At 42.1% G+C, this 27,935-nt stretch overlaps 2 protein-coding genes across 5 annotated transcripts in view; both read right to left on the bottom strand.

Annotated features, from left to right (window-relative positions):
* Positions 1-18,861, bottom strand: part of ZBTB47 (zinc finger and BTB domain containing 47) — a 49,547-nt gene extending 30,686 nt beyond the window's left edge. The window contains exon 1 of the mRNA XM_060782665.2: positions 18,488-18,861. Coding sequence (XP_060638648.2) covers positions 18,488-18,490 — 3 coding nt within the window. The 5' untranslated portion in view covers positions 18,491-18,861. The remainder of the gene's footprint in view (positions 1-18,487) is intronic.
* Positions 18,862-26,715: 7,854 nt separating this feature from the next.
* Positions 26,716-27,935, bottom strand: part of NKTR (natural killer cell triggering receptor) — a 39,981-nt gene continuing 38,761 nt past the window's right edge. For all 4 annotated transcript variants that reach the window (XM_067470393.1, XM_067470394.1, XM_060782670.2 and 1 more), the window contains one exon: positions 26,716-27,921. In XM_067470393.1, coding sequence (XP_067326494.1) covers positions 27,843-27,921 — 79 coding nt within the window. In that variant the 3' untranslated portion in view covers positions 26,716-27,842. The remainder of the gene's footprint in view (positions 27,922-27,935) is intronic.

Raw genomic sequence — 27,935 nt, 5'->3', positions numbered from 1 at the left:
AAATGTAATAACAACAATAATAAAGTAAAACAATAACAACAACAACAACAACAAAGTAAAATAATAAATAACCTTGACTCGAGTATAAGCCGGTGGAGACATTTTCAGCCTGAAAAAAGGACTGAAAAACTAGGCTTATACTCGAGTATATACACAGTATGTTTCCAAAATGTTATTTCTCATCCTTTGCTGAAAGTTGATGCTACTAAGTATATATTCAGTAAAGGAAAAGAAACAGAGTCTCGCCACACATAATGTGTCTTCTTTTTCAGAGATGCATCAACACTGAAGAATTAATGACACCACTGTAATTCCTAAGGCTCAATGCTATGTAGCCCTGGGAGTTGTAGTTTCACAAAGTCTTTAGCTTTCTTTGCCAAAGAAGGCTGGTGCCTCACCAAACTACAACTCGTCAAAGGCTTTCATGGCCGGAATCACTGAGTTGCTGTGAGTTTTCTAGGCTGTATGGACATATTCCAGAAGCATTCTCTCCTGAAATTTTGCCCACATCCATGGCAGGCATCTTCAGAAGTTTTGAGGTCTGTTGGAAACTAGACAAGTGAGGTTTATGTATCTGTGGAATAATGTCGAGGGTGGGAGAAAGAACTCTTGCCTGCTTGAGGGAAGGGTGAATGTTGCAACTGGCCGCCTTGATTAGCATTTAATGGCCTTGCAGCTTCATATCTGGCTGGTTGCTGCCTAGGGGAATCCTCAGAGGGCCTAATCCTGGGTACAGCGTATTATTTGAAAACACAGATATGCTGGACCACTTTGACAACCACTATGTCAAGCTACACAGAGAAGACCTTAAAATTCACAATATGGACAATTTCAACAGAAAGGAGGAAACCATGAAAATGAACAAAATCTGGCTCCCAGTATTAAAAAAAACTCTAAAATCAGGACAGTAAATAAAGAGCAACACTAAAAACAAAACAAAACAAAAAACACAGGGGAATTCCAGACAAGAATAAATTGGGGCCAACTAACACACCCCAAGAAAAGATTCCCCCAGGCAGTCACCAGCCAGGCTTTGAAGCTGCAAGGCCATTAAATGCTAATCAAGGTGGCCATTTGCAACATTGACACTTGCCTCCAGCAGACAAGAGTTCTTTCTCCCACCCTGGACATTATTCCATAGATATATATACAAACCCCACTTGCCTAGTTTCCAACAGACCTCACAACCTGTTCTAATTAATGCTCTATCTATTGTTTGAATTGTTGTTGTATTATTGTAATTGTTATATGTAGCGGCATCGAATTGTTGCCAAGCGTAAGCCGTCCTGAGTCCCCCTTCGAGGGGTAGAAAAGGATGGGGTAGAAATACTGGAAATAAGTAAATATAAATAAATAAGACCTATGAGGATGCCTGCCATAGATGTGGGTGAAAAGTCAGGAGAGAATGCTTCAGGAACATACAGCTCAGATAAAAATAAATAAGACCTATGAGGATGCCTGCCATAGATGTGGGTGAAAAGTCAGGAGAGAATGCTTCAGGAAGATACAGCTCAGATAAAAATAAATAAGACCTGCCATAGATGTGGGTGAAAAGTCAGGAGAGGATGCTTCAGGAACATACAGCTCAGATAAAAATAAATAAGACCTATGAGGATGCCTACCATAGATGTGGGTGAAAAGTCAGGAGAGAATGCTTCAGGAAGATACAGCTCAGATAAAAATAAATAAGACCTGCCATAGATGTGGGTGAAAAGTCAGGAGAGAATGCTTCAGGAAGATACAGCTCAGATAAAAATAAATAAGACCTGCCATAGATGTGGGTGAAAAGTCAGGAGAGAATGCTTCAGGAACATACAGCTCAGATAAAAATAAGTAAGACCTATGAGGATGCCTGCCATAGATGTGGGTGAAAAGTCAGGAGAGAATGCTTCAGGAACATACAGCTCAGATAAAAATAAATAAGACCTATGAGGATGCCTGCCATAGATGTGGTGAAAAGTCAGGAGAGAATGCTTCAGGAACATACAGCTCAGATAAAAATAAATAAGACCTATGAGGATGCCTGCCATAGATGTGGGTGAAAAGTCAGGAGAGAATGCTTCAGGAACATACAGCTCAGATAAAAATAAATAAGACCTATGAGGATGCCTGCCATAGATGTGGGTGAAAAGTCAGGAGAGAATGCTTCAGGAACATACAGCTCAGATAAAAATAAATAAGACCTATGAGGATGCCTACCATAGATGTGGGTGAAAAGTCAGGAGAGAATGCTTCTGGAACATACAGCTCAGAAAACTCACAGCAACCCAAACTACAACACCCAAGATTGCATAGCAATGAGCCACAGCGTTGATGCACCCCAAGATTTCTTTGAACACGTATTGAGGACTAGGAACTTGCTTTGTGCTTTTCCGATTGTACCCCGAAATCCAAAATTCTTTTGATCCTAAGCATTTCAGATCAGGCATGCCCAACCTCTGTAGCATGAAAATGCTCATGTGCTCCAAACTCAGCAAAAAGCGGACTTGGAAATACGGCTGGCCGTCCTCCGCTTGGCTTTTCCCCAAGGCTGAGAGGCCTTTAAGGGGTTTTTTGGGAGACACAGCAGCCAGATTTGCTTATCCTCCGTGGGCCGGTGTCCAGGCTTTCGACTGAGGCCGGGACAAGGTCAACGTGATGAGAATTTCAAAGCAGGCTCCCTAGTCTAGTACCGTCTTTTAAGAGAACAAAAATAGGGTTTCACAAGCTGATTTTGTCATTTGGGAGTTGTAGTTGCTGGGATTTATAGTTCACCTACAATCAAAAAAGCATTCTGAACTTCATCAAAGACAGAATTGAATCAAGCTTGGCACACAGAACCTCCATGACCAACAGAAAATACTGGAAGGGTTTACTGGGCCTTTTCCTTGAGTTTGGGAGTTGTAGTTCACCTACATCCAGAGAGCACTGTGGACTCATGGAATTGAACCAAATTGAACCAAATTGATGGAATTGAACCAAACTTGGCACATAGAACCCCCATGACCAACAAAAAAAAAATACTGGAAGGGTTTGGTGGGCCTTTTTCTTGAGTTTGGGAGTTGTAGTTCACCTACATCCAGAGAGCATTGTGGACTCATGGAATTGAACCAAATTGAACCAAATTGATGGAATTGAACCAAACTTGGCACATAGAACCCCCATGACCAACAAAAAAAATACTGGAAGGGTTTGGTGGGCCTTTTTCTTGAGTTTGGGAGTTGTAGTTCAACTACATCCAGAGAGCACTGTGGACTCAAACAACGATGGATCTGGACCAAACTTGGCACGTATCCTCAATATACCCAAATGCGAACACTGGTGGAGTTTGGGGAAAATAGACCTTAACATTTGGGAGTATGGTTTCTGGGATTTATAGTTCACATACAATCAAAGTACATTCTGAACCCCACCAATGATAGAATTGGGCCAACCAGGGGCGGCTCAACCCATTACGCAAAGTAAGCATTTGCAGTATAGTTGATTTTGCCCAGGGGTGCTCTTGAGGCGCTCTTGGGGGAAAATAGACCTTGACATTGTAGTTACTGGGATGTATAGTTCGCCTACAATCAAAGAGCATTCTGAACTCCACCAATGATGGAATTGAACCAAATATGGCACACAGAACTTCCATGACGAACAGAAAAAATATATATCAGTGATTAGTTGGGGGGGGGGGGCAAAATACTGTTAGCTTACCGTTGAAAATTACGTTGGGCCGCCTCAGGGGCCAACACTTCCCCCACAGAACCCCCATGGCCAACAGAAAATACTGGAAGGGTTTGGTGGGCATTGACCTTGAGTTTGGGAGTTGTAGTTCACCTACAGCCAGAGAGCACTGTGGACTCAAACAATGATGGATCTGGACCAAACTTGGCATGGATACTCAATATGCCCAAATGTGAACAGTGGTGGAGTTTGGGGAAAATAGACCTTGACATTTGAGAGTGTTGTTTCTGGGATTTATAGTTCACATACAATCAAAGTACATTCTGAACCCCACCAATGATAGAATTGGGTCAACACTTCCCCCACAGAACCCCTATGACCAACAAAAAATACTGGATGGGATTGGTGGGCATTGACCTTGAGTTTGGGAGTTGTAGTTCACCTATATCCAGAGAGCACTGTGGACTCAAACAATGATGGATCTGGACCAAACTTGGCATGGATACTCAATATGCCCAAATATGAACACTGGTGGAGTTTGGGGGAAATAGACCTTAACATTTGGGAGTTGTAGTTGTTGGGATTTATAGTTCATCTCTGACCCCTCTTATCTGGGACCCTTCCGACACCCCCCTCTCCAGGGGTCCTGACCCCCAGGTTGAGAAACACTGCAGTAGACTTAAAGGCACAGGAAACTGTGGAGCTGTACTGGAGGACCTAGAAAGTCCTAGATAAGCGTTTTCTCATTTCCAAAACACTTGAACTGGATCTCCCTGACACTGACTTTTTGCCCAGCAGAGCGATGCTTTTCATCCTAAAGCCTGGCTGTTCTTTGCTCTTATCTGCAATGCACTTCAAGCAGAATTCGGGGAGAGAGATACCTATCAACGGAGAAGTAGAAGCACAAAGCAGCCTTTTCTTTTCCTCGGCAGGCTCATCCAGACTGAAAACATGACAGTTCCTTCCATCCTTCAGAGCGGCGAGGAGAAATTGCGGCGACGCATTTCGTGCAGAAACGTTTTGAGGGACGTCTCGTGTTTTGACACATTGAGTTCACAGACAAAGAGTTTTTACCTTATCTCCCCTTATGGAGATCTACAGCATGCAAAAAGCCTGACTTCCATACAAAATATTATCTCGGTGGCAAGCTTTTTTGGCTTTCCTAAAGCACCCCATTTTGAATGAAGGAGGTTATATTTTGGCTCACCGGAAACCTACTTTTGAAAGTTGCCAAAAGTTTGTCATCCTATCAGGTAAAATAATAACTCATTATGCCTCTGAGCATGTGCAAAAAGTGCATTTGTATGTACATCTGCATTCAAGCTGCATTATAAGGAAGTGTAGACGAAGCCCAAGTGATGCTAGAATAATGAATAATGCTCTCCCCTTAGCTATATAAATAAAAATGTAATGTTTGTTTGTGGGATTAGTATAATTCAAAAACCACTGGATGAATTGGCACCAAATTTGGACACAATACAGCTAACAACCCAATGTATGCCCTTTGCTAAAAAAAAAATGATTTTGTCATTTGGGAGTTGTAGTTGCTGGGATTTATAGTTCACCTACAATCAAAGAACATTCTGAACCCAATCAACAATGGAATTGAACCAAACTTGGGACACAGTTCTCCCATGACCAACACAAAATACTGGAAGGGCTTGGTGGGCAGTGTCCTTTGGTTTTGGAGTTGTAGTTCACCTACATCCAGAGATCACTGTGGACTCAAACAATGATGGATCTGGACCAAACTCTACAAGAATACTCCATATGCCCAAATGTGAACACTGGTGGAGTTTGGGGGGAAATAGAATCTTGACATTTGGGAGTTGTAGTTGCTGGGATTTATAGTTCACCTACAATCAAAGAGCATTTTGAACCCCACCAATGATAGAATTGGGCCAAACATCCCACACAGAACCCTCATGTAGGCCACAGCAATGCGTGGCAAGGGACGGCTAGTTAAAAATAAAAATGCAATGTCTGTTTGTGGGATTAGCATAACTCAAAAACCACTTGACGAATTGACACCAAATTTGGACACTATACCCCTAACAGATCAATGAATGACCATCACTCATAACCCCCCCCCCCCCTCCAAAGCAGCAGAAAGGACTTGCAGACCCAAATTTGGACACAATACACCGATCAGGCCAACAAGTGACCATCACTCATAAAAACACTGAAAAAAAAACAGCTGCAGATGAGACTTAAAAAGCCAAAAGAACTCCAAAAAATACATTACCACGCATACGCAAAACCACATATACACAAACACACATATATACATTTACACAAATATATACGCAGAAAAAACACATATACACAGATTGGGCCACTGCAACGCGTGGCAGGGGATAGCTAATTGGTGCAATAAAAATATCACACATTATGCCTCTGAGCATGTGCAAAAAGTATATTATGCCTCTGAGCATGTGCAAAAAGTACATTATGCCTCTGAGCATGTGCAAAAAGTACATGATGCCTCTGAACATGTGCAAAAAGTACATTATGCCTCTGAGCATGTGCAAAAAGTACATTATGCCTCTGAGCATGTGCAAAAAGTACATGATGCCTCTGAACATGTGCAAAAAGTACATTATGCCTCTGAACATGTGCAAAAAGTACATGATGCCTCTGAGCATGTACAATAAGTACATGATGCCTCTGAACATGTGCAAAAAGTACATGATGCCTCTGAACATGTGCAAAAAGTACATGATGCCTCTGAGCATGTGCAAAAAGTACATTATGCCTCTGAGCATGTGCAAAAAGTACATTATGCCTCTAGCATGTGCAAAAGGTACATTATGCCTCTGAGCATGTGCAAAAAGTACATTATGCCTCTGAGCATGTGCAAAAAGTACATTATGCTTCTGAGCATGTGCAAAAAGTACATCTGCATGTACGTCTGCCTTCAAACTGCATTATAAGGAAGTGTAGACGAAGCCGAGGTGATGCTAGAATAATGTTCTCCCCTTATTGGTGCAATACAAAATATCACACATTATGCCTCTGAGCATGTGCAAAAAGTACATTTCCTTGGAAAGACAGTGTGAAGTAGGGGTCAGAAATAGAAATACAAATTTAGTTCCTTACTCAGCAATAGAGGTCACTGGGGTCCAATTTACACTGCCATAGAAAGCCCTTTCAAACTCCATTGTTTCCTATGGTTGATGTAGATTTTGCATTATATGTTTACGATGTTTCAGACTGCATTCTAAGGAAGTGTAGATGAAGCCAAGGCGATGTTTCGTTCTCTGAGGGATTTGTAAAGAGCTAACCATAACGAATCCAGAAACCCATAATCCTTGGAGGAAAAAGAGGAGGAAAGAAGAAGGTGGAGAAAAATGGAATATGGCAATATTTTAAAGGCTAATGGTGTTTATTTTATTAGTATGAGCTTTTGTGGGTGTGCATTAAGAGAAATCACACATTTTGCCTCTGAACATGTGCAAAGTACCTTTCCTTTCAGAAACAAAGAGTGGTTAGAACAGTGCCGACTTGAGAAGTACAGATGAAGAACTTTTCTGAAGCCCAGAAAGATTGGGTTGCTGTAGGTTTTCCAGGCTGTCTGGCCATGTTCCAGAAGCATTCTCTCCTGACATTTTGCCTGCATCTATGGCAGGCATCCTCAGGGGTTGTGAGGTCTGTTGGAAACTAAGCAAGTGGGGTTTATATATATTGGAAATGTCCAGGGTGGGAAAAAGAACTCTTGCCTGCTGGAGGCAAGTGTGAATGTTGCAATTAGCCACCTTGGAACCAAATGACCTTGCAATTTCAAAGACTGGCTACTTCCTGCCTAGGGGAATCCTTTCTTAAGAGGTTTAGCTTGCCTTGATTGTTTCATGTCTGGAATTCCCCAGTTTTGAGTGTTGCTCTTTATTTACTATCCTGATTTTAGAGGGTTTTTTTAAAAATACTGGTAGCCAGGTTTTGTTCATTTTCAGGTTTTCCTCCTTTCTGTTGAAATTGTCCTCTGTGGATGCCTGCCAAGATGTGGGTGAAACGTCAGGAGAGAATGCTCCTGGAACATGGCCACACAGCTTAGAAAACTCACAGCAACCCAGTGTTTCCAGTCACGAAAGCCTTTGACAACACCTAGAAAGACTGCTAAGTAGTACCAAATGTTCTATTGTAGAATCACAGAATTGGAAGGGACCCTCAAGGGCCATCCAGTCCAACCCTGTAATGTGCAGGAAAAGCACAATCAAAGCAACCCCGACAGATGGCCACTCAGCCTATGTTTAAAAGCCTTTCAAATGAAAGAATGGACAAAAACACTTCTGAGGATTCCTTGCTTCAGAAAATCCTTTCTATTTGCATCCAAGGCTGCAAATTCTTTAGAAATCTCATTCCCTTGGTCTTATACTTTTGGACCTGCCTTGGCCATTCGTGGCACATTGTGGACCACAGTATGCTCACGTGTCCCAACCCTGCTCTATGCTAATTCAAGCAAAATAACAATTGTGCTTCCTTCAGCCATTTCCAAAATCACTCCAAATTAACAGCGTTATTAAATGCACCGCGCCACGTCTCCGGCAATTGTGTTAACGGCACCATTTATTTACAAAGGAGAAGTTTAGAGGCTTGGCATTGCCCTTAGATTCAGAGATTATTAGCTTTTGCATTCAGAGCAGCTTTCCTAGAGAGTCTGCAGACGACTTTGAGAAAATATATATATATATCTCGCACTTGCTTTTACATAAAAGGAGTTTGCACACACAGCAAAACCGCGGCGGAAGGCCTGCCATTCTGCGACGGCTGCCAATCCCACAGCCTGCGCTGGAAAGTATGCCAGCCTCACAGAGCCGCTCTTTGCAATGAAGGCCTGGCAGAAACTAAAACTCCCACCGGCCAGAGAGGAGAGCCAGCGCTATGCTTGGAATGCAAGAATGCAGAGAAGGAAAAACATGACTACTTCCATTTCGATCTTGCAAAGAAGCGCTTCCAAGCCACAACAAGAATTAGGAGCGAAGGTCTCCGTTTGAACCTCGCATCCATCCTAAGTTAGCATCTTCAATGGTATAACATGCATCGAGGCCACAAGAGGAATAGGAGTCCAAAGTGTGATGCAGCAGCTTAAAAAGCCGATGCGATTCCAGGCTGCATCAATTGGAGTCTCAAGATCAAAGGAAGTCATAGACCCCATCCCCCAGAATGGGGGATGCCTGGCTCGAGAGCAGTACATGTGAAAAAGATCTTGGAGTCCTCGTGGACAACAAGTTAAACATGAGCCAACAATGTGATATGGCGGCAAAAAAGGCCAATGGGATTTTGGCCTGCATCAAGAGGAGCATAGTGCCTAGGTCCAGGGAAGTAATGCTACCGCTCTATTCTGCTTTGGTTAGACCACACCCAGAGGCGGCCCTAGGTAATTTTCAAAGGTAAGCAAACAGTATTTTGCCCCCCCCCCCCCACCAATCCTTGATATATATTTTCTGTTCGTCGTGGGAATTCTGTGTGCCATATTTGGTTCAATTCCATCATTGGTGGAGGTCAGAATGCTTTTTGATTGTAGGTGAACTATACATCCCAGTAACTGCACTTGCCGCACTTGCTCCCTTGCCTGGCCCGCTTTGGGTCCGGAGGCGTGCCTGAAGACCCCGGCGTGTGCACCAAAAGTCACCTCTTCTCCTGACTTTCTCCTCAGCCATTGGGACCGAGAGAGAGAGAGAGAGAGAGAGAGAGAGAGAGAGAGGTGGAGATGCCCACCTTTCCTGAAGGTAGGCGCAAAAACAAAGGAGGGAGCGGAGGTGGGAGATACCTCCAGCCAGAGGGGCTCTCTCTCTCTCTCTGTCTTGGTCCCAATGGCTAAAAAGAAAGTCAGGAGAAGAGGCGACTTTTGGTGCGCACGCTGGGGTCTTCAGACACGCCTCCGGACCCAAAGCGGGCCAGGCGTGGCGGCTCCGCCCCTTGGCCCACCCGCAGATTGGGGAGAGGAGAGCGCCGGGAGATCAGGAAAGGGAGCCGGTCATGGGGAAGGGATCAAACACAGAGAACGATTGAGTGCCGGCTCTGCTCGTGCACCCGGTGGCCGGGTAGAGCAGGAACGAGAGGGGCTAGGCGAGGCTCAAGGGCCCGGCCCCTTTGGGAAGAGGATTGCCCGGCAGCGAGGCAAGAAAGCCGAGGCTCCCCCCGGACTGCTAGGGCTGTTGTGAGCTGAGGGGACGCTCCTCAAGTGGCGGTCGAGGGGCATTTACAGAGGCGCCTCTGCGCCCCTGGCAAAAAAAGTGTTCTGCGACCGCTTACTTCGCGTAATGGACGAGCCGCCCCTGACCACACCTGGAATATTGTGTCCAATTCTGGGCACCACAATTCAGGAGAGATGTTGACAAGCTGGAATGTGTCCAGAGGAGGGCGACTAAAATGATCAAGGGTCTGGAGAACAAGCCCTATGAGGAGCGGCTTAAGGAGCTGGGCATGTTTAGCCTGAAGAAGAGAAGGCTGAGAGGAGATATCATAGCCATGTATAAATATGTGAGAGGAAGCCACAGGGAGGAGGGAGCTAGCTTGTTTACTGCTTCCTTGGAGACTAGGACGCAATGGAACAATGGCTTCAAACTACAAGAAAGGAGATTCCATCTGAACATGAGGAAGAACTTCCTGACTGTGAGAGCCGTTCAGCAGTGGAACTCTCTGCCCCGGAGCGTGGTGGAGGCTCCTTCTTTGGAAGCTTTTAAACAGAGGCTGGATGGCCATCTGTCAGGGGTGATTTGAATGCAATATTCCTGCTTCTTGGCAGAATGGGGTTGGACTGGATGGCCCATGAGGTCTCTTCCAACTCTTTGATTCTATGATTCTATGATCTGTTCGGTGTTGGTCAGATCTCATCTAGAGCACTGTGTCCTGTTCTAGGTGTTGGAGCTCAGCCTGTGATTGTGTTTCAGGATCAAGGTGCTTTGGATATGGGGAGTGATGTCAATGAGTTTCAAGATGAGTTTGAAGATGGCAATGGTTTGGTCAATGATACTGATGCAGAGAATGACCAGGAGATCCCTGTTCAAAGTGTTACCAGCTGCAGACGTTAATGAGCAAATAGATAGACACAAGGAGATCTTATTGTGCCAGCTCCACTGGCTGCCAGTCCATCTCCGAGCCCAATTCAAAGTGCTGGTTTTGACCTATAAAGCTCTATATGGTTCTGGCCCAGCTTATTTGTCCGAACGCATCCACCCCTACATCCCATCTCGTAATCTAAGATCATCCGGGGAGGCCCTGCTCTCACTCCCGTCAATTGCGCAAATGCGTCTGGCGGGGACGAAACACAGGGCCTTCTCGGTAGTGGCCCCTCACCTATGGAACACACTCCCAAATGAGGTAAGATCTGCTCCCTCTCTCCTGGCTTTTAGAAAGAAATTAAAATCATGGCATTGGGACCAGGCCTTCGGACAGTAGACGTTTGTAGAGTTTAAAGGACATGGACTAGAATGACAATACGACTGGCGAGACTGTTTTATTATTTATTGTTTTAATGATTGCTTATGTACTGTCTAATTATGATTTATGCTTAATTGTCGTTTTATTATTGTGGTTGTTATGGATTGGCATCGCGTCAGTGTCCAATGTATGGCATTGAAGTTTTGCCAGTTATGTATAAACTGCTTTGAGTCCAACTAAGGGTGAGAAAACCGGTATAGAAATACTGTAAAATAAAATAAATAAATAAGATCAGTCAAAACAGGAAAGCCGAACAGTGGCTTCGGCGTTCTGCCAGGCTCCGAGAGAAAAAGATAAGAAATCCCCAGCTAAAGTAAAACCAATTTCTCAGTGCTAGAGACATAACTAACAAGGAGATAAAAGTCCCAAGTACAGGATATGTAGTCAGATGAAGCATCGTTTGGAATCAAGTCAAGATCTCATCCTGGTTTTGAAGAAGCTACGCTTGGAAAATTCATGTTTTAAGTGCTTTTGTTTCATGGTTTTGATTATTGGGTTCATGCCTTGGATTCATGAAACAGTGGCTTCGGTGTTCTGCCAGGCTCCAAGAGAAAAAGATAAGAAATCCTCAGCTAAAGTGAAACCAATTTCTCAGTGCTAGAGACATAGCTAACGAGGAGATAAAAGTCCCAAGTGCAGGATATGTAGTCAGATGAAGCATCGTTTGGAATCAAGTCAAGGTGAAGACGTGGCTGTGGAGTCAGGCCTTCGATGAATGAGGACCCTGGATGGAAGTTGATGTAGATCCATCTTAATAGGACGACTGACCACTGTAGTTTTATATATAGTGTTTTTAAAGTTGTTTTTGTAATTGTGATATATGATATTTTAATGAGTGTATATGTTTTTTATGGCTGGAAACCGGGCTGAGTCCCTCAATGAGGTTGAGAAGCTCGGTATAGAAAACTGTGAAATAAATAAATAAATAAATAAGATCTCATCCTGGTTTCAAGGAAGCTTCGCTTGGAAAATTAATGTTTTAAGTGCTTTTGTTTCATGGTTTTGATCCTTGGATTCTATGCTTTTACATTCATGCCTTTGATTCATGTTCCCTGATTTTTTGCATTTTATTTGGGAAGTTTGGACTTTGTTTTTATGGATTTTGCTGGACTTTTACCCTGGACTATTTTGCTCCTGCTTATCTTCCTACCTAATTGGTTTTACTTATTTCTTTAAAGTGCTTTTTTACTTTATTGCTTTTTAATTATCTTCCATAAAAGGATTGTTTTCCATCTAATGTGTGGTGTTTAAAGTCAGAGGGCTTTTCCTATACTGGAGTGCAACACTGGGCAACACAACTCAAGAAGGATATTGATTGAGAAGCTTGGCCAAAATGATCAAAGAATTGGAAGTCAAGTCCTTTGAGGAACAGCTTAGGGAGCCGGGGACGTTTAGAAGGCTGAGGGAAGGGAATGTGATAGCCCTGTTTAAATATTTGAAAGGTTTGTCACATTGAGGAGGGAGCAAGCTTGTTTCCTGCTGCTCCAGTGACTAGGACACAAGGGAGCAATGGATTCAAATTGCAGGAAAAGCAATCCCACCTAAACATTATGAAGAACTTCCTGATGTTAAGAGCTATTGGACAGTGGGAATACAGCGAAGTTTCCTTCTCTAGGGGTTTTAAAGCAGAGGCTGGATGGCCATCTGTTCGGAGTGCTTTGATTGTGTCTTCCTGCATGGCAGAAAGGGGGTTGGATTGCTTTTGCTTTGGGGGTCTTTACCAATCGTAGGATTCAATGATTCAGTGGTGAGCTCCACACCTGAAACTGAATATATACAGAGAATCCTGGAATGACTTGGAAGGAACTGCAAAGGTCATCCAGTCCAGCACCCCAAAAGTGGGCGCTACAAATAAGATAATAGGAAAGCTGACTGGCACAACCTGGGGATCACAACCAGACACAGTGAAGACAGTTGTTCAAAATCCCACTGGAGCATTGCAGCACACCCACATATCTGGAAGTCAATCTGACTCACAAGAAGCACTGCTTAACTATTAAGGAAAAAAGTGGGTGCTAGAAATAATATCATTTGAATATCATACAAATTATTGCATAAGATCATACAAAAGTTGACTGGCACAACCTGGGGATCACAACCAGACACAGTGAAGACATCTGTTCACAATCCCACTGGAGCATTCCAGGACAGCCAAATACCTGGGAGTCATTCTGGATCGTGCTCTGACTTACAAGAAGCACTGCTTGAATATAAAGCAAATAGTGGGTGCTATAAATATTATCATACGAAAGCTGACTGGCACAACCTGGGGATCACAACCAGACACAGCGAAGACATCTGCCCTTGTGCTATGCTACTCTACTCCTGAGTATGCATGCCCAGTGTGGAACATATCTCACCATGCTAAAATAGTGGATGTGGCTCTTAATGAGACATGCTGCATGATCACAGTATGTCTATGCCCCACACTACTGGAGAAATTATACTGTTTAGCCAGTATTGCACCACCTAATATCCACTGGAAAGTAGCAGCCAATAATGAAAGGACCAAGGCAGTGACCCCCTCCAGCCCACCCCCTGTTTGGGTATTAGCCAGCACGCCAATGCCTTAAATCAAGAAATAGTTTTCTAAGATCAATAGAGATACTTGCAGGAAAACCTCAGCAAGCGAGAGTCTAAAAGTGGCAGGCTGAAACTCAGAACCTCAATCCATGGCTGACACCAAATGAAAGACTCCCTCCTGGGCACACAGAAGACTGGGTGACTTAGAAGACACTGAACAGACTGTGCTCTGGCACCACAGGATACAGAAATGGGGGTACAAAGTGGAGTACACGACATGCGAGTGTAGAGAACAGCAAACCACAGACCACCTATTACAATGCAACCTGAACCTTGCCACATGCACAATGCAGGATCTTCTTATAACAACATCAGAGGCACTCCAAGTGGACAGCTACTGGTCAAAGGACATTTAGTATAATGCCATGTTCTTAAATTTTGTTTGTGTTTTTAAATATATTACAACTGTACCCTTGGTTCACTTGGATTCATTGTCCTCCCAATCTTGCTATACAACTATGAAACGTGGACTGTCTACAGACGTCACACTCAACTCCTGGAACGATTCCATCAGTGTTGCCTCCGAAAAATCCTGCAAATCTCTTGGGAAGACAGATGGACAAATGTCAGTGTGCTGGAAGAAGCAAAGACCACCAACACTGAAGTAATGGGGGTTTGGCCCAATTCTATCGTTGATGGGGTTCAGAATGCTCTGTGGTTGTAGATGAACTATAAATCCCAGCAACTACAACTCCCAGATGTCAAGATTCTATTTTCCCCAAACTCCACCAGTGTTCACATTTAGGCATATTGAGTATTCATGTATAGTTTGGTCCAGATCCATCATTGTTTGAGTCCACAGTGATCTCTGGATGTAGGTGAACTACAACTCCAAAACCAAAGGACACTGCCCACCAAACCATTTCAGTATTTTCTGTTGGTCATGGGAGAACTGTGTGCCAGGTTTGGTTCAATTCCATCGTTGGTGGGGTTCAGAATGCTCTTTGATTGTAGCTGAACTATAAATCCCAGCAACTACAACTCCCAAATATCAAGCCTACTTTTCCCAAACTTCACCAGTGTTCACATTTGGGAATACTGAGTATCTATGCCATGTTTGGTCCAGATGCATCATAGTTTGAGTCCAACAACTACAACTCCCAAATGGCAAAACCTTTTTTTTTAGTGAGGGACATTCATTGAGTTGTTAGGTGTCTTGTGTCCAAATTTGGTGTCAATTCGTCCAGTGGTTTTTGTGTTATGTTAATCCCACAATCGAACATTACATTTTTATTTATATAGATATTATATTATATCATTATTGCCCTCTCTGTCTGATGAAGAAGCCTGGGGTGCACTGAAAGCATTTTATGCCTTCTGGTTGGCTCAATAAAGGTATTGCCATAGGAATTATTTGTTTTACAACCGACACATAGCTCACCCTACAACTTTTATACCCTATACGATTTGCCAGGATATTATATTAGTGAATGCTCTCCATTTCGCAAGGCAAAAAGGCCATATGGTTGCACCGGAGGACCTGGAAATTCCTAGAGATAAGCATTTTCTTCAAGTACCAAAAAATCCAGATGTGCAATTTTGTTTTGCTTTGCACCAGGCCAATCTCAATAGACATTCAGTTAAAACTCCTCCACTTTCCTCCACAAGATTCCTGCGGAGGGAGGGAAGTTGGAACCACATATTTGCACATGGTTAAGGTGGGTTCATCTAGGGACAAAGTGGGGCGGAACATATCTTGATAATAATATAATAATAATAATTATTGTACGTATTCAAGGGCTTGATCAAACAACAATAACAATGTATTCAAGGGTTGAGGTGGTAGAGCATGGTTAAAACATAGATAAAAGCAATGCAGCTTGGAAGAACTTTGCACTGCAAAGGCTTTCCGTATGTATAGTTTGGGGAGGGGGGTGTACCTGGAAGACCCCTTATGCTACCATGTTGAGACTTCTCTGGCCGCATGGGTGCAATGTCACCCAAGTGAAGGCCAAAGGCAAGTCCAAGGCCCTCTTTACGGAGGAGGAACTGCATGCACATAGCACCCAACGTGCCAGGATGGCATGAGGGGGTGAGCTAATGCTTTGCAATGGCACCAGCTGAGAAGCAAAGGGAGGTTAACCCTTTGGGTGCAACAAGACAGCTATTGTTGCTCCGGCATCTCGGCACCATGCGTTTCGAAAAAAAAAGGAAGTTCTTCCATGCACACACACATATACAAACACATACACAAATAAACACACACACTTACATGCATGCATGCACAAATAAATAAATGCATATATATATATATAGATATATATATATCCACAACATCATACATATATGTAAGAACAAATAAAACACATTTGTGTGTGTGTGTGTGTATATACACATACATATATATTTATATACTTACACAAATCAATGCACACATACATATAAATGTATATAAATATGCACACATACATATATACACATAATATATACACATATACACAAATGAACACACACATACATATAAATGCATACATACGTATACACATGCATATATATACATAAATAAACAGGTAAATATATATATATACACACACACAAACATATATACATTTATACACATGTATAAACACATATATGTATGCATATACAAACACATAAGGACACACATATACATATATACATATATATACACACACACAAATATTTATATACACGGTATATACCATCTGAACATGAGGAAGGACTTCCTGACTGTGAGAGCCGTTCAGCAGTGGAACTCTCTGCCCCGGAGTGTGGTGGAGGCTCCTTCTTTGGAAGCTTTTAAACAGAGGCTGGATGGCCATCTGTCAGGGGTGATTTGAATGCAATATTCCTGCTTCTTGGCAGAATGGGGTTGGACTGGATGGCCCATGAGGTCTCTTCCAACTCTTTGATTCTATGATACACACACTCATATAAACGCACATACACACACAAATAAACAAATACACAAACATATATGCACATATACAGACATACATAAACACACACATATGTGCATATTTCATACAAATACATAAGCATTCACATATACGTATAAACATATACACACAAATATTTATATATATTGTATGCTATACATATTATACACACTAATATAAACACAAATATATACAAATAAACAAATATGTATATATACAAACATATATACGCATACATATAAACACACACATATATGCATATTACACACAAACACATAAGCATGCACATATGTGCATGCTTATGTGTTTGTGTGTAATATGCATATATGTGTGTGTTTATATATGTCTGTATATGTGTGTGTATATATATGATTATATGTATATACATATAACCATATATATGCACACACAAATATTTATATAAACACAGAAGTATATATACATTTATACAGACACATATATACACAACAATAATAATAATCATAGAATCAAAGAGTGTGTGTTTATGTATGTCTGTATATGTGTATATATGTTTGTGTATTTGTTTATGTGTGTGTGTATGTGCATTTATATGAGTGTGTGTATACACAGAATCAAAGAATCAAAGAGTTGGAAGAGACCTCATGGGCCATCCAGTCCAACCCCATTCTGCCAAGAAGCAGGAATATTGCATTCAAATCACCCCTGACAGATGGCCATCCAGCCCCTGTTTAAAAGCTTCCAAAGAAGGAGCCTCCACCACACTCCCTCCGGGGCAGAGAGTTCCACTGCTGAACGGCTTCACAGTCAGGAAGTTCTTCCTCGTGTTCAGATGGAATCTCCTCTATAAGAACAACAACAACAATAATAATAATAAACCTTTATTTATACCCTGGTACTACTACTACTACTACTAATAATAATAATAATACCCCGCTACCATCTTCCGGGGGACTCGGTGCGGCTTACAAGAGGACGAGCCCAAATACATCAACAAAACAACAACAACACAATCACATATACATATATGAAGATCAGTTAGGCCAATTCACAAGCTCATGCCTATATTTATATTGCATTGTATTGATGTATATCACAACAATAACATACAAAAGTTTATTATGGTCATTGACTATTATGCATACCTATATTTTTTGTGTATACAGTGGATCCTTGGTATCCACTAGGGTTTGGACCTAGGACTCTGTGGATAACAAAATCCGTGGATTTCGAAGTCCTATTAATATAATTACCTATTAAATGAGGTCTTGCTTATAGAAAAATGATTTTTGGAATGTTTTATGTGGATGTTGGAACCCACACAGCTTGATTTTGCCATTTGACATGAGGGTCACTATTTAGGCCATTGCATATATTGGGACTTGAGTATCCACAGATGTTGGTGTCCAGTGGATAGCAAAAAGATGCATCTACACTGTAGAATTAATGCAGTTTGGTCTCACTTTAACTACTATGGAATCCTGGGAGATGGAGTTTGGTGGGACACTTGCTCCCTTCAGCAGCAAAGGCTAACTACAACTCCCATGATTCCATAACACTGAGCCATGGCAGTTAAAGTGGGGTCAAACTGGATTAATTCTACAGTGTAGATGCACTGAAAGGTGTAGATGCACAACAGATATAGAGATAAATATACATGCAAGCCTTGCTTCCCAACTCCCCTTTTCCACACCTGGATTTTGCAATATATTCCAGAAATTAATATGTAAACAAAGATATACTTTTAATTAAATATAAAAAAAATATTAATATTAATGCAAAAATAAAAATGACAGCAAGGCAGCAAAAGGCATCAAAGGGAAGGAACTACAAGGAACTTTGCAACGCTTGGGTTCCAGATTTGCAGGGAAAAAAAGAAACCCAAGGAAAAGGAAAAATAAATAAATATAAATAAGAGAATATAGGAGACTCTTTACCATTTTGATGCAATGCTTCCAGGTCGCATGAGCCTCACTGCTCTTCTTCTCCTTGAGATCTCCATGAAAAGGTTAAGAAGGGAAAGACTGGGGCTTTTTAATCAAAAAAATAAATTAAATTAAATGGATTTTTTTTTTTTTTGCAAAATATTGCAATGCTTTCTCCTCCTCCCAGCTTCTTTTTCTCTGCTTCTCCTTGTGCCCTGGGCTTTGGGGGATGATGGGCTTGGTTGCTCTTGGTGCATTTGTACAAAACCCCTCCTCTATGGCGGTTCCATTGGAGGGCCCCCCCTTGCAAAAAAAGTGGGACGCGGCTGGGCTGCAAATGCCCGGGCCCAGCTGATTGCAGACGTCGCTTCCCCTGCGCATGCGCGAGGGGAGTTTTAAAGAGACAGTGCAGGGCTGTCAATTCAATAGGTGATTTAGTCCAATACCCTGAAAAGTTCCTTTTGGGGGACTGTTGTTGTTGTTATTTGGATTGCAAAGTCCAATTTATTTTGCAATTAAACTTCCCCAAACTCCTTTATTGTTTTCATTTCAGAGTCCATTTCTTAAGTTCCTTTTAGGAAACTTGTTGTTGTTATTATTATTATTATTATTTGGATTACAAAGTCCAATTTATTTTGCAATTAAACTTCCCCAAACTCCTTTATTGTTTTCATTACAAGCTCCATTTCTTAAGTTACTTTTAGGAAACTATTGTTGTTATTTGGATTGCAAAGTCCAATTTATTTTGCAATTGAACTTTCCCAAACTCCTTTATTGTTTTCATTACAGGATCCATTTCTTAAGTTCCTTTTAGGAAACTGTTGTTGTTGTTGTTGTTGTTGTTGTTGTTGTTGATGATATTTGGATTGCAAAGTCCAATTCATTTTGCAATTAAACTTCCCCAAACTCCTTTATTGTTTTCATTACAGGGCCCATTTCTTAAGTTCCCTTTAGGAAACTGTTGTTGTTGTTGTTATTTGGATTGCAAAGTCCAATTCATTTTGCAATTAAACTTCCCCAAACTCCGTTATTGTTTTCATTACAGGGCCCATTTCTTAAGTTCCTTTTAGGGACTATTGTTGTTGTTATTATTTGGATTGCAAAGTCCAATTCATTTTTCAATTTAACTTCCCCAAACTCCTTTATTGTTTTCATTACAGAGTCCATTTCTCAAGTTCCTTTTAGGAAACTGTTGTTGTTGTTGTTTGGATTAGAAAGTCCAGTTTATTTTGCAATTGAACTTCCCCAAACTCCTTTATTGTGTCCATGAGATATAATACGTTTCAATTCCTATTGCGGATGACTGAAAGTATGGATAAAAGCCAACTCAATATTTTGACCCATGAATCTGGGTTGTTGTGAGTTTTCCGGGCTGTCTGGCCCTGTTCCAGAAGCATTCTCTCCTGACATTTCACCCACATCTATGGCAGGGCCTCCAAAGAGATGTCCATGAGATATATTACATTTCAATTCCTACTGCGGATGACTGAAAATATGGATAAAAGCCAACTCAATATTTTGACCCATGAATCTGGGTTGTTGTGAGTTTCCCGGGCTGTCTGGCCATGTTCCAGAAGCATTCTCTCCTGACATTTCACCCACATCTATGGCAGGGGCTCCAAAGAGAAGTCCATGAGATATAATACATTTCAGTTCCTACTGTGGATGACTGAAAGTATGGGTAAAAGCGAACTCAATATTTTGACCCATGAATCTGGGTTGTTGTGAGTTTTCTGGGCTGTCTGGCCATATTCCAGAAGCATTCTCTCCTGACATTTCACCCACATCTATGGCAGGGGCTCCAAAGAGATGTCCATGAAATATAATACATTTCAATTCCTACGGTGGATGACTAAAAGTATGGATAAAAGCCAACACAATATTTTGACCCATGAATCTGGGTTGTTGTGAGTTTCCCAGGCTGTCTGGCCATGTTCCAGAAGCATTCTTTCCTGACATTTCACCCACATCTATGGCAGGGGCTCCAAAGAGATGTCCATGAGATAATACGTTTCAATTCCTACTGTGGATGACAGAAAGTATGGATAAAAGCCAACTCAATATTTTGACCCATGAATCTGGGTTGTTGTGAGTTTTCCGGGCTGTCTGGTCATGTTCCAGAAGCATTCCCTCCTGACATTTCACCCACATCTATGGCAGGGCCTCCAAAGAGATGTCCATGAGATATATTACATTTCAATTCCTACTGCGGATGACTGAAAATATGGATAAAAGCCAACTCAATATTTTGACCCATGAATCTGGGTTGTTGTGAGTTTCCCGGGCTGTCTGGCCATGTTCCAGAAGCATTCTCTCCTGACATTTCACCCACATCTATGGCAGGGGCTCCAAAGAGAAGTCCATGAGATATAATACATTTCAGTTCCTACTGTGGATGACTGAAAGTATGGGTAAAAGCGAACTCAATATTTTGACCCATGAATCTGGGTTGTTGTGAGTTTTCTGGGCTGTCTGGCCATATTCCAGAAGCATTCTCTCCTGACATTTCACCCACATCTATGGCAGGGGCTCCAAAGAGATGTCCATGAAATATAATACATTTCAATTCCTACGGTGGATGACTAAAAGTATGGATAAAAGCCAACACAATATTTTGACCCATGAATCTGGGTTGTTGTGAGTTTCCCGGGCTGTCTGGCCATGTTCCAGAAGCATTCTTTCCTGACATTTCACCCACATCTATGGCAGGGGCTCCAAAGAGATGTCCATGAGATAATACGTTTCAATTCCTACTGTGGATGACAGAAAGTATGGATAAAAGCCAACTCAATATTTTGACCCATGAATCTGGGTTGTTGTGAGTTTTCCGGGCTGTCTGGTCATGTTCCAGAAGCATTCCCTCCTGACATTTCACCCACATCTATGGCAGGGGCTCCAAAGAGATGTCCATGAGATATAATACATTTCAATTCCTACTGTGGATGACTGAAAGTATGGGTAAAAGCGAACTCAGTATTTTGACCCATGAATCTGGGTTGTTGTTAGTTTTCCGGGCTGTCTAGCCATATTGAAGAAGCATTCTCTCCTGACGTTTCACTCACATCTATGACAGGCATCCTCAGAGGTTGTGAGGTCTGTTGGAAACTAGGCAAGGGTTTATATATGTGTGGAATGTCCAGGGTGGAGGAAAAAACTCTTGTCTGCTGGAGGCAAGTGTCAATGGTGCGCATTCTCTCCTGACGTTTCACCCACATCTATTACAGGCATCCTCAAAAGTTGTGAGGTCCGTTGGAAACTAGAAAGGTTAGGTTTATATGTCTTTGCAATGTCCAGGGTGGGAGAAAGAACTCTTGTCTGCTTTGAGGCAAGTGTGAATGGTGCAATTAGCTACCTTGGTTAACACCTAATAGCCTTGCAGCTTCAAAGTCTGGCTGCTTACTGTCTGGGGGAATCTTGTTGGAAGGTGTTAGTCGGTCCTGGTTATTTCCTGTCTGGAATTCCCATGTTTTCTGAGTGTTGTTCTTTATTTAGTGTTCTGGTTTTAGAATTTTTTTAACACTGGTAGATATATTGTGTTCGTTTTCATGGTTTCTTCCTTTCTGTTGAAGTTGTCCACATGCTTCTTGTGGATTTCAGTGGCTTCTCTGCGTAGCGTGACATGGTGGTTGTGAGAGTGGTCCAGCATTTCTGTCTTCTCCAATAATATGCCGTGTCTAGGTTGGTTCAAGTGCTCTGCTATGGCTGACTTCTCCGCTTGAATTAGTCATAGAAACATAGAATCATAGAATCCTAGAGTTGAAAGAGACCTCATGGGCCATCCAACCCCATTCTGCCAAGAAGCATGAAAATTGCATTCAAAGTACCCCCGACAGATGGCCATCCAGTCTCTGTTTAAAAGCCTCCAAAGAAGGAGCCTTCACCACACTCCTGTGCAGAGAGTTCCACTGCTGAATGGCTCTCACAGGAAGTTCTTCCTCGTGTTCAGATGGAATCTCCTCTCTTGTAGTTTGAAGCCATTGCTCCATTGCGTCCTAGTCTCCAAGGAAGCAGAAAACAAGCTTGCTCCCTTCTCCCTGTGGCTTCCTCTCACATATTTATACATGGCTATCATATCTCCTCTCAGCCTTCTCTTCTTCAGGCTAAACATGCCCAGCTCCTTAAGCCGCTCCTCATAGGGCTTGTTCTCCAGACCCTTGAACATTTTAGTCGCTCTCCTCTGGACACATTCCAGCTTGTCAATATCTCTCTTGAATTGTGGTGCCCAGAATTGGACACAATATTCCAGGTTGAATTAGTCATATAGCGTATAAAAGTTGTAAGGTGAGCTATATGTTGGCTATAAAACAACTAATTCATATGGCAATACCTTTATTGAGCCAACCAGAATGCATAAAATGCTTTCGATGTATCACAGGCTTCTTCATCAGACACAGAGAGTAATAATATAGTAATGAACAAAATCTGGCTTCCAGTATTAAAAAAAACTCTGAAAATCAGGACAGTAAAGAAGGATCAACACTCATAAACAGGGGAATTCCAGACAAGAAACAATCAAGGCCAGCTAATCACCTCCCAACAAAAGATTCCCCCAGGCGGCAACCAGCCAGGCTTTGAAGCTGCAAGGCAATTCAATGGTAATCAAGTTGGCCAATTGCAACATTCACAATTGCCTCCAACAGATAAGAGTTATTTCTCCCATCCTGGATGTTATTCCACAGATATATAAACCCGGTGCTCCATGCAGTCATGCTGGCCACATGACCTTGGAGGTGTCTACGGACAACACCGGCTCTTCGGCTGAGAAATGGAAATGAGCACCACACCCCAGTCGGACACAACTGGATCTCATGTCATGGGAAAATATTTTCCTTTATCTTATATAAACCCCATTTTCCTAGTTTCCAACACACCTCACGACCGCTGAGGATGCCTTCCATGGATGTGGGCGAAATGTCAGGAGAGAATGCTTCTGGAACTGGCCATACACTTCTGAATATTCACAGTAACCCCAAAAAGGGGAATTCAATTTTACCAAACTCAAGTTTAAATCTTTTTTTGCGGTCTTAATGCTTTTTGGAATTTTCTTCTTGCTTGAACCATAGCAATGAGCCCTTGCAGTTAAAGTGGTGTCAAACTGAACTCATTCTGCAGTGTAGATGCACCCTAATAGAGAAAGGCAAGAGAGGGGAGTAAAGTCTTCTGTCTGGAGATATCGGGATACTTGCAAACAGATTTCCGAGGGTTCATCCATGGCCTCTTGCGCTAGAAATCCCTCTGCAGAATAGGACCAGCGCCGCTGCATCTGGGACTCATCTTGATTGTCTTTGGCAGTAACTCCTTCCAGATGTCCCCTTTGTGCTTTGCAAAGCCAGTCCAAACAAGCCTTTCTATCCCAGCTCCACCTCTAGCTTTTAGAGTTTGTTTTTATTTTATTTTAAAGTCTTACCATCTTTAACATTCCCCAGTTACAAAAAAACACCGTCAGCTTTTTGGATGGCTGTTTCCTTAAAAACATTTTCTCCTTTCCATATGAATATTTGGCAAAAAGAAAGCAAGAAACCCACATAATGGTCTGTCAATACATCCCAATTGTAAAAAGTGTTGGAAATAGCAACCTTCTCAAGCCTCTACTAGTTATTTGTTATGTATCTAATTGGTTACTGCAGTGTTTCTCAACTGGAGGGTCACGAGGGGGTGTCAGAGGGGTCTCCAAAGACCACAGGTATTTTCTGTTGGTCATGAAGGTTCTGTGTGGGATGTTTGGCCCAATTCTATCATTGGTGGGGTTCAGAATGCTCTTTGATTGTAGGTGAACTATAAATCCCAGCAACTACAACTCCCAAATGTCAAGGTCTGTTTTCCCCAAACTCCACCAGTGTTCACATTTGGGCATATTGAGCATTCATGTCAAGTTTGGTCTACACAGTGCTCTCTGGAGGTAGGTGAACTACAACTCCAAAACTCAAGGTCAATGCCCATAAAGCTCTTCCAGTATTTTCTGTTGGTCATGGGAGTTCTGTGTACCAAGTTTGGTTCAATTCCATCATTGGTGGGGTTCAGAATGACCTTTGATTGTAGGTTAACTATCAATCCCAGCAACTACGACTCCCAAATGTCAAGGTCTATTCCACCCCAGCTCCACCAGTGTTTACATTTGGGCATATTGAGTATTCGTGTCAAGTTTGGTCTAGATCGATCATCGTTTGAGTCCACTGTGCTCTCTGGAGGTAGGTGAACTACAACTCCAAAACTCAAGGTCAATGCTGACCAAATCCTTCCAGTATTTTCTCTTGGTCATGGGAGTTCTGTGTGCCAAGTTTGGTTAAATTCCATTGTTGGTGGAGTACAGAATGGTTGTAGGTGAACTATAAATCCCAGCAACTACAACTCCCAAAAGACAAAATCAATTCCCCATCCCAACCCCACCAGTATTCAAATTGGGGTGTATCGGGTATTTGTGCCAAATGTGGTCCAGTGAATGAAAAATACATCCTGCATATCAGATAGTTACATTACGATTGATAACAGTAGCAAAATAGCAGTTATGAAGTAGCAACAAAAGCAATGTTATGGTTGGAGGGTCACCACCACATGAAGAACTGTATTAAGGAGTTGTGGCATTAGGAAGGTTGAGAAACACTGGCTTACTGTATTGCATGTATTGGTTTGCAATTTTACCTAACCTCTTTGTTATGAGAGGGGCTACAGACCACGAGATCAGGTCTGGACATGTTCAGGACTCAGACGCTATTTTATTTAGTAGAAACAGAGAGTTAAAAGCCATCTATATGCTTAGAGATTAGATAGCGAGATGCTTTGGACTATGGACTATTGATTGTAAGGAAGATGCCCTGTGTGACTTACACAAAATACTTAAAATCCTATTGTAACTGGATCAATAAACTAAGCCTCTATATGCTGTATACATGACGTTTGTTAGTAAACCAACTATGTTTGTTTTTAAAGACTGTATGGTCTAAGATCCAACCAGTCCATACTTCAGGAAATAAAGCCTGACTGCTCATTGGAGGGAAGGAGGTGAGAGGCAAAGATGAAGTCCTTTGGCCACGTAATGAGGAGACAGGAAAGCTTGGAGAAGACAATGATGCTGGGGAAAATGGAAGGAAAAAGGAAGAGGGGCCAGCCAAGGGCAAGGTGGAGGGATGGTCTCCTTGAAGTGACTGGATTGACTCTGAAGGCGCTGGGGGTGGTGATAGTTGACAGGGAGCTCTGGTGTGGGCTGGTCCAGGAGGTCACGAAAAGTTGGAAGCGACTGAACGAATAAACGACAACTTCCCTTCTCACATTTTAAACTAGGAGCAATAAATGCTACTACATTAGAAATCTGGCAAAAAAAGCAAAACCCTGGAGAACTGAGAAAAAATCAATTTCCTCACCTCTTCCTGAAACATTGAAAAGACTGCTGCCCCCTACGTTTAAAAGACTCAAAAACTGCTATGCTCTAACACTTAAATTTGGTGAGCCCACTGGATTACTCGATTTTAAGTGTAGAACTCAGTGGAATTTAACCAACATAGTGAAGTCCTGTTGTTGTTGTTTTTTATTCGTTCAGTCGCTTCCGACTCTTCATGACATCATGGACTAGCCCACACCAGAGCTCCCTGTGGGCCGTCAACACCCCCAGCTCCTTCAGAGTCAAGACAGTCACTTCAAGGATACCATCCATCCATCCATCTTGCCCCTGGTTGGCCCCTCTTCCTTTTTCCTTCCATTTCCTCAGTGAAGTCCCAAGTGCTTGTTATGGTCTTCCTGTTGAAACTGGTCACATCTTTTGGATATGTGTTACTTCTATCACTCCAAGTGTTCAATGTATTGTCGAAGGCTTTCATGGTCGGAATCACTGGGTTGTTGTAGGTTTTTCCGGGCTATATGGCCATGTTCTAGAGGCATTTTCTCCTGACGTTTCGCCTGCATCTATGGCAAGCATCCTCAGAGGAAGTGAGGTCTGTTGGAAGTAGGACAATGGGTTTATATATCTTTGGAATGACCAGGGTGAGACAAAGGACTCTTGTCTGCTGGAGCTAGGTGTGAATGTTTCAACTGATCATCTTGATCATTCCAGGCGGTCATAGATCCGATGAGCCTGTGGTGTTTTGAAAGTCCTTTTGGCTGCGAGAAATTGTGGGATGGTGTCTGTTCTCTTTCATAAAACAAGGATGTTAGGTACCGCTTTGAGTCCCCCCAGGGGTGAGAAAGGTGGTATATAAATACTGTAAATAATAAATAAATAAATAAATACATCATGAACAACCAATATCTAATATTTAAATTCTTCATATTTTAATTGCATCAAAGGAAAATGCCTTTTCAATGTACAGCTTTTGGACTGGGACAAAAACATACTTATTTTTAGCATTTATGAAATGTACAGCCTCCCTAAATTATAGAAAGTTAACAAAATTCGGTATCAGCACTAGATTTACAGGCAGTATTTCATTCCTGATGCACCGTTTCTGTTGTGAAAAAAAATGTCATTCTTCATATAACAGGTTTGTTTGCATACACTGAAGTTTTTACAAATAGATGTTTATCTGCTGGATCGCAATCCCGGAAGAAAGCCCAGTACTTACGGACTGAAAAAGGAATCCTGAAAAACAGATGCAATGTATAGACAATTTGCAGGATCTTTTTGGTAACGCACACAGAAAGGGTCTTACTCTGAATCCATAGCTTCAGTATAAAATCTGGCAAAATTGGGACGAAAAACACACTGGAAGATGGACAGGTCACTGGTAAAATCATATCCGGTGCTGAAAGATGGGCAGATACGACTCAATTCATCCCAAGGCCTTTTCAGACCCAGCGCAGGAGGGAAGTAGGCTATGATCAACATGGAAACAGAATTGACATGGAACAGTCTGATGTCGTTTTTGGAGTCTTGCATATGCATGTTTCGGTTCGTTCAAGTAAGAGCTACAGGGCTAGCACCTGAACCTAAGTATTGTATATACATGTCTCACCTATAGCTGCAAGTACAGGTGAGAAACAGCAATTGTCGGACCAGATTCCCTGTATCCATTTAGGGCACAGGATCTGATTACTTATGTACAAGATACAGCATTGTTTCAGGTAACTCTGCAGCAGGAAGGCTTCTAATGGGATTCTCCTTCACAGCTTGAGAGGTCGGCATATATATATATACATTCAGAAGAGGCTGAGATATTACTTTGGTATAGCGGACTTGCCTCTCTCTCAAAATACAAGGTTATCTGCACATCCAATCCATATAAATACAACCTTGTGGCCCAGGGAAACAGCACCAAGAAAAGCTGTGCTTGACACGAGACTTCTCATTGTGATGACTTTTAAAATTTTACTCAGAAGGGACAGTTTTTTGTGATAAATATACTGGTTAAGTACAGTCATATTTTTCAAAAGGATGCTTTCAGCTGTATCGACTGCTTTCGCTGGGGCTTCGGTTGTTAGAGTAGCTGCGGTCGCTTTCACTGTCGGAACCGTAGGATCTGCAAGAAAAGGA

This window comes from Anolis sagrei, chromosome 6 (genome assembly GCF_037176765.1).
Source record: "Anolis sagrei isolate rAnoSag1 chromosome 6, rAnoSag1.mat, whole genome shotgun sequence".
NCBI lineage: Eukaryota > Metazoa > Chordata > Lepidosauria > Squamata > Dactyloidae > Anolis > Anolis sagrei.
This window is presented reverse-complemented; position numbering and strand designations above follow the sequence as displayed.